The sequence below is a fragment of the Xenopus laevis genome, chromosome 1S, assembly GCF_017654675.1.
Source record: "Xenopus laevis strain J_2021 chromosome 1S, Xenopus_laevis_v10.1, whole genome shotgun sequence".
Taxonomy (NCBI): Eukaryota; Metazoa; Chordata; class Amphibia; order Anura; family Pipidae; genus Xenopus; species Xenopus laevis.
The window spans coordinates 46,662,350-46,679,859 of record NC_054372.1 but is presented as its reverse complement, the minus strand read 5'-3'; the positions used below and the strand labels follow the sequence as shown (position 1 = coordinate 46,679,859).

Below are 17,510 nucleotides of genomic sequence, written 5' to 3'. Positions count from 1 at the left end.
CTTTAAGAGCTGAATTTCCTTTTTTTTTAAAATGGAAATTCAGCTCTGCTGGTGCATTGTGCATAAAATGTGAGTTTTTCGGACAATTCCTAGCTGGAAAAATGTCCAAAAACCTCTAAAAGTCTGAATTAATTTAAAGGGGTCCAATCAGCTCCCATTAGGTTCTATAAGACCTCGAAAACTTTTACTTGGTGAAGTTTTGCCTTAGAGCTGATTCGAAAAATAGGAAAACTGAAATTTTTTTGAGATTCGTGGAAACAAAAAACAAAATTTGACTGTTAGTAAATGGGCCCATAGTACTGTATGTGTTGATTAAGCAGTAGTATAAATTCTGCCACACATATCAAAATTATATAAGGGCAGCTGAAACAATGTGTTTATGATAAACACAATAAGGGCAATGGAGCAAAGGGCTATCTCCTGCAATGAAAGGTGCAAATGCTTATCATGCTATTGTTTTCTGGGAACACTGGCATAAGACAACTTGCCTGACAAACAATGCACTAATTCTTGAAGGCAACTGCCATGCAAGTGAAGGGGGCCCAGGGGACAGAATCACCATGTTAGCCTTTGTAAACGTATATAGAGAAGCTGAAAAACACAGAAGACTTGAAAAAAAGGCAAAATAATTTATTCTGTCCCTTATTTACCACAATTTATTATATTATGTCCTTTCACGGCACATTACATTTAGATTGGAGGTGATTTTATTATTATTATATAAATCATAATTATTTGTGTTAGGGATGCACCGAATCCAGGATTTGGTTCGGGATTCGGTTCGGGATTCGGTTCGGGATTCGGGCAGGATTCGGCCTTTTTAAGCAGGATTCGGATTCGGCTGAATCCTTGTGCCTGACCAATCCTATTTTGCATATGCAAATTGGGGGCAGGGAGGGAAATTGCGTGACTTTTTGTCAGAAAGCAAGGAAGTAAAAATCCCACCCTTAATTTGCATATGCAAATTAGGGTTTGGATTCGGCCGAATCTTTCACAAAGGATTCGGGGGTTCGGCTGAATCCAAAATAGTGGATTTGGTGCATCCCTAATTTGTGTTTCACAGAATACCTAGGTCTCTTTCTGCATCTATTATTATCGTGTATTTATAAAGAGACAGCATATTCTGCAGCACTGTAAAATAAATGGGTGTATACACTGAATATACAGATATACATACAAAGCAGTCAATAACCAATACAAGCAGTAAAGAGGGCCCAATCCAAAAGAGTTTACAATCTGAAAGACTGCCAAAGGGTAGGAAAGCAATACAATGGTGAATTAATTTCTTTGGTGAATTAATTGATTTGGCTGGTGTCACCAAAAAAACATGTCCTCTTCTAATTGTTTGTTTTAGGCATAAGGACCAGTGGAACAAACAAATCGCCATGTAGAACTCCAATTTTACTTTTGTAGATGTTGGCAAAGGAAACTTGTATTTAAAACAACTTTCATAAATATTATATTAATATTGGGCACAGTGTATTCTATAAGGAAATATCCTATTAAAACCAGTAACACACAATATTTGAAATATGAATTTGTCCTTTCATAAACAGTGTCCAAAGCATGCTAAACATACAGTATACTGTATTTACTTCAATAACACAGAAAGGCTTTGTCCAACAAATGATAATATCATATTGAAATAATTACAGTCTTTTTTAGGCACATTTTTGACATTCATATAAAATATCTGCCTCACTAGTCAGAACTAGTGACCAAACATTAGGGAAAGAGAGATGCAGAAGACTTCATTGGCTGCATCATTTTCATACTGCAAGAATTTGTATTAACACAAATGGCTTTAAACGTGTAGCTGCCATAAAAGCAGGCACATAAATGTAATTCTCCCAGATGCTATTTTGATGCACATTTTTTTGAAGCCATGAATATTTAATGATATGGGCCAAACTAAAGTCATATAACATTCTTACATTACTGATGCCTTCGCCCGTAAGCTACAAACATTATAGCCATGATTGAGTGTACTAAAATGAACTCATTCAGCATCACATTGGATACTCAAAACAAGGGAGGCACAGAGAGAAAGAGAAGTGTTTCCCCACTTATAAATAAAAGCTGCTACAATTGAAGGTTTGATTGCAGGAACATAGCAAGAATTATCCACCACCCCATAATTAAATAAATAAGATATCACTGAACAGAACTGCTTGCCAAGGCCTGACATTAATCTGGTGGGATGTTAATTAGGTTCAAAGACTGCTTCCGGTGTTGTTCAAGTAATTTACTTTGTCACAAATTGCAAGATGTACTGGCTGACCTGCCTGATTGCCTCCTATCAGCAATCTTGAGGGCAGCTAATTATCTCCTACCCTGTAAGCATGTACTTTCTTACCCTCCAGCTGAAGTTAAAGACAACACAACTAAACATTCATGAATATTACACCACATTCTTAGTACTTTTAGAAAAATAGAACATATATTTTTTTTAAGTTAAACATGATTTGGAGATATCTTGGTAAATTGTTTCCACTGAAGCCATAAGAATTGATTAAGTCTAATGAACAATAATTAGGCTGAATAAAACTTTGCTTAAAACATTAGCATCTTGTAGTCAAAATAAGTCCGGTATTCATGGTAGTTCAGATTTTTTTGATTGGTCATTAATCATCTTTCTATTCTGCCCATCATGAACCTGGAATTTGAGGGGGTTATTTATTAAGGTGCGAATTTTTTTGTGGCTTCTATTTCGAAAACTCAAAAAAGTTGTGGCAAAAAAAGACGTTTTTTTCCCCCGAGATTTATTATACCTCGAATCTGTTCCAAGTCCGAATCTTAAAATACTCCATCTAAAACCTGACAAATTCATGTAAAAGTCAATGGCAGATGTCCCCTTAACCATTCAAGATGTTTTAAACCTCACCAAATGTTCAGCGTTTTCAGGGTTTGATGCTGGTTTCTCAGCAAAAACCAAATTTTTCAGGTTTTCAGGTATCAAAAGCGTCTGTTTTTTTTCGAGCGACAATCGCAAAAGTCATGTTTTTCCCTGATAAGGGGGTTATTTACTAAAACCCACATGTTTCTGGTCAGTGTTTTAAAGGGGAAAACATATATTTCATGAAAAAAACTTGAATTTGTCAAGATTTTTTCCCCCCTAAGGCTTCTAAAAGTTAGAATCCGAAAATGCTCCATCTCAAACCTGCCGAGGTCATGTAGAAGTGAATGGCAGATGTTCCTTTTACAGCTGGAAGATATCATGATCTGCCTTGGGTTTCGTATGATCATCCAAAAAGTGAGTCATTTTCGGGCTGAAAAATTCAGAGTTTTCAAGGTGAAATCTGAAAAATTTGCACGTTTCAAATTTTTTCACAATTTTATAGAGTCTTTTCTAACATCAGATTTTTTTAAAGGAAAACAATACCCCAAAATGAATACTTAAGCAACAGCTAGTTAATATCAAATTAAGTAGCATATTAAAGAATCTTATCAAACTTCTATATATGTGTAAGAAAATATTGCATTTTTACAACTCTTGCCTTGAGCCACCATTTCGTGATGGTCTGTGTGCTGCCTCAGAGATCACCTGACCAGAAATACTACAACTCTATGGGGCATATTTATCAAAGGTCGAAGGTTTTTTGGGGTCGAAGTGAGCCGAATTCGGCCTACTTCGATTCATACGATCGTTATTCGAATCGTACAATCGTAACTTGAACTAATAAAATTGTGTAAAAAAACTTGAATACATTGAGTTTGTATTCTACTCCTTATTTTCAATGGGTAAAAAAACCTTTAAAAAAACTTTAAAATTTCAAAAACTCAAAAATCTCAAATTTAAAAAAAATTGCTAAAATTTTGCCTAGGAAAACTCCCATTGATTTTACATAAACGTGCAAGCTTAAAGATGCCGAAGTTTTACATTAATTTTTGTGGTTAATAATTGTAAGACATTCACGTTTCTGAAACTATAATTCAAATTAATTTTATTTGAATTCATTTAATCCAAATTTTCAAATTGTGTCAGAAATTCTAATTTATTAAGTAAAAAATCACAAAACCTTAGGGGCATATTTATCAAAGGTCGAAGGTCAAAGTTAAAAAAACTTTGAACTTCGAATTCAAAAAGACCATTTAAATGGAGGTCGAAGTTTTTTGGGGTCGAAGTGGGCCGAATTCGGGCTACTTTGAATCGTATGATCGTACTTCGAATCGTACAATCGTACTTCAATTCAAAGTTTTTTTATTTTCGACCTTTGATCTCCCAAACTCCCCCAATTGCCTCCATATAGAATGTAGGAGGTCCCCCATAGGCTAAAACAGCACTTCGGCAGCTTTTAGGTGGCGAATAGTTGAAGTCAAAGTTTTAAAGAGACAGTTCTTCAAAAAAATTCGACCTATTCCTAGTCAGAGTACACAAAAAATAGCTCGAAATTCAAAGTTTTTCAATTCGAAACTTCACCTCGACCTTTGATAAATCTGCCCCTTAGAGTTTGTGAGCCATGATTTGAAAAATCTCCACTAAAATTTGACCTTTAATAAATAAACTGGGCCCATATACTTTCAATTGAATTTCTATCTGTTCCATTAATATCGAAAAAATTCTTGTTTGTCATATGGTTCTTAAAAGCTTCAAAAAATTTGTGATTTATTAAGTTGTAAAAACAGACTGACCGGATCCGTCCATGAGTAGTCACTTTTATTTAAATCTGTTAACTCCATTGTCTTGCTTCTTCTGACTAATATTTTTGTCCATTTAAATACCAAAGTTAGTTTCTGAAATCTATTCAGAATTTGGATTCCAAAAAAATTTGTGCAAGAAAGGATCAGTGCAGTTTATTTGCTTACCATGTTCTTCCTCAACCAAATAAAGATTTGCATGTGCTTCAGCTTCTTTTCTTCCTCCATCCATTTTAATTTTTGTAGTTGTCTGAAAGCAACATTCAAAGAAGTGAGATGAAAGCCACTGAGCCAACGGCAACTGATTTTGTACAACTCTTTATAGTAGCCTGAGCAGATCGGAAATACAGATTTGTTTATTTATGTTTCGAAAGAATGTCTTCGTTTTTATAGTCTAGAATAATATTTCAGAATGCTGCCTATTTTTACATAATATTTGGAGCAGCCTTCTTAATTTACTAATAAATGTCATTGTAATGAGCTTTTATAATTATTTATAATTTGTACTTCATTTTTCTTTTCATTATTGCCATAGTTCAGATGGATTGCATTGTCATTGTTTGAGGTGTGATAATAAGGCAAAGAAAAATATTGAACTTGGTACCAATAACTTGACCAATAGTGTCTTTAGGCATTAATGTTAAGGGGCCCCTGGTATTAGCAGTTTATGAAGAAACAAAATCTGCATTTCTTTATGGAAATTTATGTCAATAATCCCAGACTATTAACATATTCAGAGGCTAATAATGGACGGAATACATAGTACAGTTATCCAGAATGCTTGGGACCTGGGTTTTTTTCAGATAAGGGTTTTTCTGTCATTTGGACCTCCATTACAAAATACTGTACTTAAAACATTAAACAAATCCAAAAGGATTGTTTTGCCTCCAAAAAGGAGGTACGGGTATAGGATCCCTTATCCGGAAACCCGATATCCAGAAAGCTCCGAATGGCTGTCTCCCATAGACTCCATTTTATCCAAATTTTTAAAATTGATTTCCTTTTTCTCTGTAATAATAAAACAGTGGCTTGTACTTGATCCCAACTAAGATACAATTAATCCTTATTGGAAGCAAAACCAGCCTATTGGGTTTATTTAGGGGCCAATTCATTAACTTTGAGTGAAGGAATAGAAGAAAAAAAACTTCGAATTTCGAAGTGTTTTTTTGGCTACTTCGACCATCGAATAGGCTACTTCGACCTTCGACTTCGACTTCGAATCGAATGATTCGAACTAAAAATCGTTTGACTATTCGACCATTCGATAGTCGAAGTACTGTCTCTTTAAGAAAAAACTTCGACCCCCTAGTTCGCCACCTAAAAGCCACCGAACCCAATGTTAGCCTATGGGGAAGGTCCCCATAGGCTTGCCTAACTTTTTTTCGATCGTTGGATTAAAATCCTTTGAATCGATCGATTCGAAGGATTTAATCATTCGATTGAACGATTATTCCTTCGATCGTTCGATCAAAGTATTTGCGCAAAATCCTTTGACTTCGATATTCTAAGTCGAACGATTTTCATTCCCCAGTCGAATATCGAGGGTTGATTAACTCTCGATATTTGACCCTTGATGAATTTGCCCCTTAATGTTTACATGAATTTCTAGTACACTTAAGGCATGAAGACCCAAATTACGGAAAGATCCATTATCCAGAAAACCCCAGGTCCCGAGCATTCTGGATAACAGGTCCAATACCTGTTCTATTGTACTTTGAACAGAGAAAAATCAATTTTTAAAATCTGAATTATTTGTTTAAAATGGAATCTATGGGAGATGGCTGTCCCATAATTTGAAGCTTTTTGGATCCAATACCTGTAATAATATAACAAGCATCCATTAGACTAGCCAAATCAAGAGGAAATCCAACTGTGTGAATATGGTAATGACCATATGTATAAAAAATATATAATCTTTTACTTTTATAGTGGTTCATAAAATTTGGAATATAATTCATTATCACAGCATACCACAGTATATGTTCTTTAACTATTAAAATCAACATCACCACTGCTTGAGCATGCATTTTCATATAATGGGCCATATTCAATTCCATGGAATCACATATTATTCATATAATTCAATTACAGATATCACTGTAGACTTTTATTGACATTTTTCATGAGATAAACCATGAGTAGTTTTTCTTATCAAACTGGCACAATATTGGACAAAAAATTATGAAGTAAAAAAAAAAAAAAACTATGGATACCAGAAACCCTAAATATATGTTATGTTTTCTGTTATGCTATGATTTTTCATGAAAGTGAGCATCAAATGGTAATAAATATGCCCTTAAAATGTATAGGATCTCATTTGATTATAGTGTTAGGTAGGAGAGCATTTTCTGATATGTTTATTCTGATGCCTAGCCAAATTGGAAAGACTGTGTGTGTGCTTCTGGGGAACTCAGCATGTGCTGCAGAAATATAATGCTGAGTGGATTTATTAGCATTACAAAAAAATATGAGTTATAAAAAAAAAGTAGTTAAATCAGCCATGTGTGACCTGCTACTGCAAGCTGAAGGTAAATAATAGTAATATTTAATACATGAAATAGTGCTCATAGAAAGTAATCTCACCACAGAAACAGTTTCCAATTATATCTGCACTAATACTGTGATGTGAGCTAAGTATCTAAGCACTGATTTTTTTGCACATAATATTTTTTTAACACATTTTTACATATCTAGAATCTAAAATATAAGAAATCCTAAGATGCATAGACTCTACAAGTTATTTACTGCATTCCAAATGCTTTGTCATGTGTTTTTATAAAAATAAAAGGTATTTTATCTTTTTTTACCCTTTAATTGAGAAGGAGAGGGCTAAAATCACTTAAATTTTGTTTATTTCAGTGTGAGGTTCTTCAATAAATTTGCAACCTACAATGTTTGAAGCTGAGCAAAATATAAAATATAAAGCCTGCTTTAGAGATAAATATTGAGCGATATGGTATCATCTATCTATCTATCTATCTATCTATCTATCTATCTATCTATCTATCTATCTATCTATCTATCTATCTATCTATCTTCTTCATCATCATCATCATCTATTGATTTATCTATATATCATCTAGCAGTGATATCAAAAGGGCCTTTCTAATGGTGTGCCCAAGCACTTCCCCAGGTGATATCATCCAATTATTTGTTACTGAAGTAAACAAAGGAAAACTAAAGTTGCCCAGTTACTCCAGTCAAAAAAAGGATATATTTTTTTAATTGTGTTCACCTGAATGAGACTAATTATAGGCAGATTACTCTTGTGTATCTTATAATTAATGTGCTCACTACCTTAAGGTATGTTTTAGATACATAATAATCCATCAAGCAATATAGGGTGGTATGGTGGAATAGTGGTTAGCACTGCAGGTCTATAGCTCTTGAGTTCTTAGTTTGATTAAAGGAGTATGCTCTCCTTCTGTTTCAATGGGTTGCATCCCCAATATAAAAAATACAGACTGACACCTTAAAACTGTGACCCTAGTGGTTGGATGATGTGGATCTTAAACAATAAGTAGCATTGTGCAGGGACCAGTACACATGGTGCAATGTCTCTGTAGGTATTGGTGTTATAAGGTCATTAATAATCTATGATGATGGAAAGATTGGGGTATAAAAAATGGTACATATAGGTCAGAAGCATCCAAAAAATTTCATTAACTGTGAAATAACATAGGGAGTTTGTGGGAGCACTCCGAGCATAGTAAAATAAAGTAGACGGAAGTACGACTAATATTTTAGTCAAGTACATAATTTTAAAATGGGGTTTTAATGTTAAATTTATGACCATTATATATGACTTTAACACAGGTTGTAGAATGGAAGGTGAAAAAATAAACCGATAATTCACACTTTTACTAAGCTGAGTAAATGCACTTCATCTTACTCAGAGGCAAGCCCCTGCCATATCACAAACAATGCTTGCTCTGTGGCTGTATACTATTTATCCTCATCACGTAACATAAAAAAATCACCAAAGGTCAAATAACCCTATGTAAGGCAAAACTGAAAAAGTCAAGAGCAAACTGGATACACAGGCAGATTTAAGATGACAACTTGGGTCCTTTAGACTGATTCTGCAGTTTTTCTAACCAATATCTGACCAAAAATTGGCAATGGCACTCAGCAATGTGTACAATCATTGTGAAGTTTTATTTGAGACCTCAGCAGCCTTCAACCAGGGATTCAAGGAATATTTAGGAGAGCAAATATTCATATTCACTAAAAATCTCACCCTAATTTGCTTTCCTGCCATACTATCCTATTCACTCACAATTCACACTTCCAAAAGTTAATATTTCCACTATAAAAGTTTCTCTTATACAGTACATACTACAACATCGTCTTATCATGTTATTAAATCTAAAATTGTCAATGATCCTTAAAAATTGTTGCTGAATCAACATGCTCATAGTTAGCACATGCTCATAGTTAGCACATTTCCACTTAAATGAATGGGTGACTGCCAGCATTGTAAGACAATCTGAGTTTGAGTGGTATGGTTCTAGCAAAGAAGATCAAAAAGCCCTTGCATGGATCTAAATGTTCAAATATCAATCAGGGCAAAAAATAATACATCAGAGGTAGGCTCATAATGTCAATCACATGTTTGTATAGACAAAAAGTTTATAAAGTAGCTTTGCCATGAACAGCTAATGTTAGCTCAACGAAGCAACTATGCATTTTGATCAGGTCCATCAAATGATTTACACTGACTTTTGGGGTAAGAAGCTGTAGGAAGCTGTGAGCAAACCAACCAAAAGTATCCTACTGGACAAAATTGTGATCTCAAAGCACTCACAGTGGCTTTTAAGAAACATAAAAGTCCTAAGACATCTGCAGGGGGAGCAGTGGGACTCCAATTTGTTCATTAAATGAAGTTGGAAACATTGATTATTTGCTCTTGATTCTTGGCACACCTAATCAGGCCAGATGTTAGGTCACGGATTGCTATCAACACTATTTACAACACTCTATTCATTTAAAAATGACCATAGAAGAAAAAGAAAAATCAAGGTTTTAGGATGATTGAACTAAACTATTTGTATTTTAGTGTCTTCTTTGTTATTGTGCCATGCTTTGTTGCATGCAGTGATGCTAGATGGCATACGTTTAAAAAAAACTTGCTGCAGAGTTACTATATCTAATTATGTACAGTAACAACTACTAATTGGAATTTTTGCTGTACAGAGTAGTTTTGATCATTTGTCCAATAATTTTGAATACATCCTTTTAAAAGTTTATAAAAATATTTCCCAGTAGGATATCAAACATGTTGCATTCAAAGAAAACTACACCTTCAGAATGAATACTTAGCAAGAGATAGATTTATATATATATATTTAAGTGTTGTATGAAAGAATATTACCAAAGTGGCACATATATACCAGTAAATATTGCTCTTTTATATATTTTACCTCCCTCACAGACAGTGTCGGACTGGCCCACCGGGATTCCAGGAAAACTCTTGGTGGGCCCAGGGGTCAGTGGGCCTCTAGCTTCTAACCATTTGACCTATTTCATGGTCATTCCCTATTTCTGTATAAGAACAAAGAGGCTTAATAATGGAAGAATATATTATAGTATGTAGAGAAAAGAAACTAGGAGAAGAAAGGGTTGAGTGAGTAGAGGAGGTATAGTAGTTTGGAAAGTGGGCCCTCAGTCTAAAGTTTTCTGGTGGGCCCCTGGCATCCCAGTGCGACACTGCTCACAGATCACATAACTGGAATAAATGCTGGGTCTTACTGTAACAGAAGATCAACTCTTGAAATTTTTTTCTGACCACAACAGTGAACTTCATCTTTGGGTCTCACCCTCTTATATACTAGCAGAAGTTTCCCATCTTCCACAAGAGCAAACATCTATACATTCATACAGCACACAGATAGGATGGGTAGTAAAAGTAGCCTGTATACATAACTGAAATGCTCCCCATACAATAAATACAGTAATACATGTACATATTGACACAAAATACCTGGAGCAGCTCTGGGTATAGGAGTCTTTATAATTGGTTGTGGTCAAGTGTGGCTTCAATGCCCTGAGCCTGCCAGAGTATTACTCACTTTGTATTTTCCATGCATTACCGTGGCCTGTTTATTTTTATATCCAGTTATCCCAATCCTGGCCTATTAATCATTAAAACATTTTCAGCAAGCCCCATACCCCAACTGTCCTCCATGATTTTTTAAGAATGAATGTATAATGTATGGTAATAAGGTGTTGTTCACCTTTCAAACATTTTTTTCAGTTGAAAACCCCTTTAAGTAAAAAACTCTAATTAGGAAATGTGTAAATTGGCTGAATATACAATAAATGATGATGACAGTGAAACAAAATTCCATGGTCCATAAGTTTAAATAATTGGGAAATTATATCATTTTGGTGTTTTCTCACTCGAGAGGTCTCTTTTTGAACTTTGGTCAATAACACCATCTGTTATTATGTCTAATGCCCAAATATTGATTTTCTCACAGTCAGAAAAAATTCAATTAAGAAACAATTGTTTAAAACACACACATATCTTGACATTTCCGTGTCATTAACCAACAAATCAAATTAAGGCCACATACTGTAACTGAATTAAAACAAACACTTGTACAAAATGGCACCTGCAAAAAAAAACACCCATATGGCTAATATTCTTTAAAACTGGATTGTATAAAAAGGTTTGTGGTTTATTTCAATGTTTCGACTCCTATACTCGAGCCATCTTCAGGAAGTACTGAAGACAGCTCGAGTATAGGAGCCGAAACATTGATATAAACCCCCATTTTTTGGTTTTGGGCAGAGACCAAAACGTCGGGCAATTCTTTTTAATGTAAATTATAATAAAATATGAACTTTTAATACATTTAAACCACAGTGTGCACCTAATTTTCTCAATACTCAATATTTTCTCAATATATATATATATATATATATATATATATATATATATATATATATATATATATATATATATATATATATATATATATATATACAGGTACATATATACAGAACAAAGATATATATACAGATGGGTTTCTTATAAAAGAGTTTAAACTGGCAAAGGAACCGTTTCATACAATTGTCATGAACAACCAAGAAGTAGGAACAAAAGTAAAATTAAAGCAGTCTTTTTTCTTTCAATGTTCTATACTGATTAGCACAAAAAAAATAATATTGACATTTTCTAAAGAAACCCATAGTCTCAATGTATTTTTAACAAAGGGCCAAATCTTTGCTATTTTGAATACAAGTGTAGCCTCCCCTCTAATAAAAACAGATTAGATGGTAAATAAAAAGCAACATATCTAGGTGAACAAAGCTCAGAGGTAGAATCAGGTTATCAGAGCTGTCACAAAAACGCCCAATTCTCCAGGGGCCTTTACATTTTGCTTGCTCCTAGATAGACTGCAGCCTCCATCCCCCAAAGCTCCCTATCTAGGGTCAAATTTGAACACTACGGACATTTCAGCCTGCTCTTGCTGCCTACATTTTCTCACATTATGACATTAATAAAAGAAAAGAAGAGGTGAAATCACTGAGGGTTCCCACATGTTTGGTACCCCCTAGTTATTATAACAGCTTACCTCATACACTAGGCCAGTGCAGAAAACTGTACCAACATGGGGAATTTCTGTAGGAGCAAAACAGAGCGATCAATGTATTATTCTTCATAATTCTTCTGGGCCAATCCATGTTCAGCAGAGTAAAAAAGTGATTTTTGGCTTTTTACTGCGCATTCACTAGCCCAAAAGAAAGAAGAAGCTCACGTAGATTGGATACTACTCCTACAACAGTTTTTAGCAACCAGGAGCACCAGTGTCCTACTGTATCAGGTAAGTGATTATAGGTGGGCGCCAAACATTTGTCAACCCCCCCCCAGTGATTTCACCTTTCCTTTTACTTTAATAAACCTAAAAATGGTACTTAGTGACCCTGAGTACCTTATGCACCTTTCCACATTAGTAGACACAAGGAAGGTTTCAAGAATCTCAGAAATCAGAAATAGCCCCCTTTCTCTCTCCCATGGTAGTGAATGACAGATCCCTGAAAATGTCATCCGCTTGTCAGCTGTCAACCTTTATTTTGGAAAATTAACAATTCTATATTTGCTATTCTACTGTTTATTGATTGAGATTCATTTAGTCGATTCTATCAGTATGCAATCTATTGTAATTTAAACATAATCAAAATTTAACACAGCTGTGTATCAGCAGAACTAATTGTCTGAGAATCTTCGTTTCTCTTACAAATATCTTGGAAGACCTTTACAGTCCAGAGCCTTATCTGCAAAGTAACAAAGGCAAATACATTAATTTCCAAATAAAAATTAGAGCACAAATGGCAGGACAATTGGGCATTGATGCTACTCGTATTTGTGCCCATACATGTTCTTTTCAACTTGTAGTGCCAATGTGTCACATAAGCCTATAGAACTGTACATGCACTAACACAACGGAACCCTGGAATAACTGTCAGAATAAACCTGCCAGAATTTCCAGGTTGCCCTTGCGTTAACAGATTCTTTCTTTCACTTTCATTACTTAGTTAAGCTTAGTTCTGGCAATGATTCATAATAATTTGGGCACAAGAAACAGGAGTTGAAGCTCAGGAAGGATATTTTACTTTAGTTTTTCGAAATCAGTGTGTCTACTGCCACTTATATTAATAAATACAACTATACAACAATATAAAGCTCTTGGAGTTCTTAGGTTTTCATGGAAACATTTATACCTCTTTAATTATGCAGTTAAATATCTTAATTAATCAATACGTTTACCATGGAATTTATAATACTAAGTAAAAATGGATGGCTATAATATTTTACAGGGCAACTTACATGTAAAATCTATGTAGAATAATAACTCAAATATTATTATAATAATTAAATAATTGAACAAATTGTAAATTTGCACAAAAGCAAAAAATCTATATAAATTAGAAAATGTTGGAATATTCTACAATATACATTATGGCAAATCCATCTGTAATAATAGTAATGTGAGCAGACATTCAGTCTGGTGTGCAGCTGTGGCCAGCTAGATAAATCAATAAGATGAGCAATTGTTACTCATTCTATTCATTTTACATAACCCATTTAGTGCTACAAAGCTTGTTTTAAAGCTCTGAATCAAGGAAATAAGATTACCCACTCACAAGTATTTCCATGGCAAACTATAACACACTGGGGTAAACTGAGATAAAGCTGGAAATACACTTTTTTTTGTCGATTTTTACACATTACCACTCTGTGTAAGAGCTAGCATATTTCATATACTCTAAAGCAGCTGTTAAGATGTGAGGAAAAACTTGCAGAGAAAGCAGAACAAGCCCAGGAAAGTTGCACAGTGATGGCTGCAGTTATTGTAAGATAAATATGTTCATATTATAAAACACTGTCAGTTTCCAGTTTAATAGATTTTGGCAAGTCGACTGAAATGTAAACCTTTGCAAACTTATGTAATAGTATCAAAAGAACAAAGGAAAATGGAAAAGAAAAGGCTTTTGCATAGGAATTTAAATTAAGTGAAATACCTAAGCTTTATCAATAGGTAAAGGCTTAATGTGGAGATGCTGAATTGTTACACCCCAAATTGCTAGATACTGTAAATAATACAGCAAATCAATGCTGTTAAAGACATTTAGGGGGTTATTCATCAAAATCGGATATTTTCACTATTTTCTGAAAACCAATACGACCAAATCTGCATGTACTCCCCCACCCCCATTTATCAATACATTTTCACGAAATTTCTTGTGCAGGAAAAGACTCGATAAAATTGTGAAAAAGTCCATATCATGCATATTTTTTTGGATTTGATGCCGAAAAGTCTCACATTTTTTGGATTATCTCACGAAGACCATGAAATCTTTGGATTGTTGTACGGAACCCATCGCATATCAGGATATCTTCGAAATGTCAATGGGACATCTGCCATTGCCTTCTACATGATCTCAGCAGGTCTGAGTTGGAGTACTTTTTTATTCAGACTTTTAACACCATCGGAGTTTAATAAATTTAGAAAAAAATAGAGGGTTTTTTTCCTATGAAAAAATTGTGTTTTTCCCCTTTAAAACTCTGACCAGCTCCAAAAATATAGTTCCAAATAAATGTTTGCCAAATCTTAACTGTAAAACATTTACAACCTCAAGAGCACAGTACAATTTTGGACAAAAATCACCATGCTTTTTACCCATAATGAATAATTCCAAAACTCTAGCATAATTGCCACTGTGTTGGGCGTTGCACAAGCAATGTTATCTCTAACTTGCTTACGATTTTCTCTTCCCACAAATAGGTGAAACTGGAAGTTGTTTCAGTTTCACTTTCTGCACCAATGATGCGCGAATTTGTCCCGTTTCAGTTTGCCACGAATTTCACAGGAAATTTGTGAAATGCGTGAAGAGAAACGGGTCAAACGGGTAAAAAATTTGCGAAACGCTGATTTTGATGTTGGCGACAATTCGTCCGTCAATCGTCACCGGCGTTGATTTCGTCGCCGGCGGCAAAAAACGTTGACGTCGGTGAATCTTTGCGGCAAATTCGTGAATTTATTCGCCGGTGGCGAAACACACAAATTCACAGCGACTTTGCGACTAGCGAATAAATTCGCCCATCACTGTTTAAAAAATACAAATCTTTTTAATCAAAACAATATGTAAGAAGTATGGTAAACACAAATCTTATATATTGAACTTAAGTTAAACCATCAGTTACAGCCACATAAAGAGGTAAAGAGCTGTCCAAGGTCATTTGCTATTACAATATTAATATTTATTAAAATAACAAAATGATAGGTGTACGTTCAGAAGTTTTGTATTGCAATTGTAGTTTTCAACATTTACACAGAAGTTGCAATACTGCTTATTTTAGCAGTGTTTACAGCAAAAGAAATGACACTGCGTGTGTATAGCTTTGCCAGAAGATCTCGGTTTGTGCATATAAAACACAAATATTCCCAAAAGGGTGTTTTAAAATATACGCACCCTTAATCTCCTTGATTCCTGTTTTAGAGGATTAAAAAAAAACAAGAGCACAGTTTGATTCCAGGCTCCTTGTTAACCATATTTTATGATCTACTACTTATCTTGCTATATGGCAGATAAGAGTAATGCTGATACGTGCTAAATTGTAGTAATGTTTCAGACTCAGAGATGAAACAATTCAGAATCCTCGCCTGAGGCTCTTACTGCTTCAGCTCCTGCTGCTTTTTTTTTTACCCATAATCCCCTTCTTTACCTGCTCTTTGGGTTGGCTCAGCCTTGTCAGGAAATGTTGAAGTTGATCCAGTTTTTCCTGCTGCTCTTCCAAGGGCTTCTGATGCCATATGGCTGAGCCAGGCCCTGCAGCATCCCTCAAGGCGTTCCACCTCTGGATCACAGAAAAGAGTTCTGAGAAAGACTTGTGAAAGCCCTTCCACAGCAATTCTATACGGATATTATGCTTAAGTGAATTCCAATATCTTCATTAAAAATAAATACAAACTGTATTATTATTATTGCTAATTGCTAATAAACATACAGCATTTTAATATATATTTTACATTATTATGTTTAATGAAATTCTGAAACTGCTTCAAACATTAATAAATATTTTCTCTAGTTTTTCATATTTAATATAACTACTGTGCACTTACTGGAAAACTTTAGCAGTGGAACTCCCAAACCCGAATCACCTTTATTTTCTAATAAAAGTTCTTGAATAATTTGCTGCAATAAAACGGAGCATCAATTCGAATCGTGTGACTTTTTCTAATTGACGTTCCGAAAACTTGACTTTATTAAGTTGCCGCCCAAAAAACTTAAATTTATCGGATTATCAAACTAAAACCAGTGCAAACAGCCCAAAACTCTTGAGAATCCTGAAGGTAAAACCAACATGTTCCAAATTTAATCAATTCTGACTTTTACAGGTTTTCAGTTTCGCTAGGAATTGATGAATTTTTATTTGAATTTTTATTTGTAGTTTTTTTAAATTTTTAGAGGTTTACGTATTCTTTAGTGCATCATTCAGTGCTTTTTTGTTCAAACATTTTTCATTCGTAGTTTAGAGATTGTGAGTTTACGTGTGGTTACAAAACCACTAAAACCACTAAAATGAGAATTTTGATAAATAAGCCTCTAATGGTTGGTTATGACAAAATGTTCTAGTATATGAAATTAGTACAGAACATACAGGTATGTAAGCTGTTATCAGGAATGCTGGGGCTCCTTTCCATTACCATGATACTTAAAACATGTACAAGCTCATGTACAAGGATTGTTTTGCCATAACACAACCATGGATTTATGCTAGCTTAAGAATCCTCATGGTACTGTTTTACACAATGGAAAAGTTAAAAGTGATATTACATTTTTCTGATCAGGGAATATTACACTGATTATTTGTTTCCATTAGGTCCTTATAACATTATGAAAGACTGGCTAATATAATATTTATTTTAAAGTAACATATATCTAATACTGAGTGCCTATTTGTGAAGCCTCAAATTTTTATGGTCGAGTTTTAAAGGGAAAAAATTAGAATTTTTAGAGGGGAATTCATGTTCCAAAGCTGCCAAAAATACAAAAATGCTCCAGCTAAAGCCTGTCGAAATCATGTGGAAGTCAATGGCAGATGGTCCCTTTACCTTTAGGTTTCTCGATAGTTTTGGGCTGGTTTTCATTCGATAATCTGATAAATTTGAGTTTTTCGGGTGGCAACTCCAAAAAGTTTAATTTTAAGGACATCAATACAAGTCAAATGATTCTAATTGAAACTCAATTTTTTTGCAACATTTTTTTGAGGCAAATTATTGGTAAATAATTGGTTTGGGAGCTTGATTGGGTTTTTTTTCAAAACAGTTAGAAAAAGTTGAATTTTAATAAATAACCCC

The 17,510-nt window shown here is 34.3% G+C and overlaps 1 protein-coding gene across 1 annotated transcript in view; it reads right to left on the bottom strand.

Moving 5' to 3' along the window:
• The window catches only part of ttc29.S (tetratricopeptide repeat domain 29 S homeolog), a 48,036-nt gene extending 30,736 nt beyond the window's left edge, over positions 1–17,300 (bottom strand). Inside the window, exons 1-3 of the mRNA XM_041577909.1 lie at positions 17,265–17,300; positions 15,875–16,006; positions 4,807–4,939 (exon numbers count right to left, since the gene is read on the bottom strand). Coding sequence (XP_041433843.1) covers positions 4,807–4,939; positions 15,875–16,006; positions 17,265–17,300 — 301 coding nt within the window. The remainder of the gene's footprint in view (positions 1–4,806; positions 4,940–15,874; positions 16,007–17,264) is intronic.
• Between the last annotated feature and the right edge of the window lie 210 nt (positions 17,301–17,510).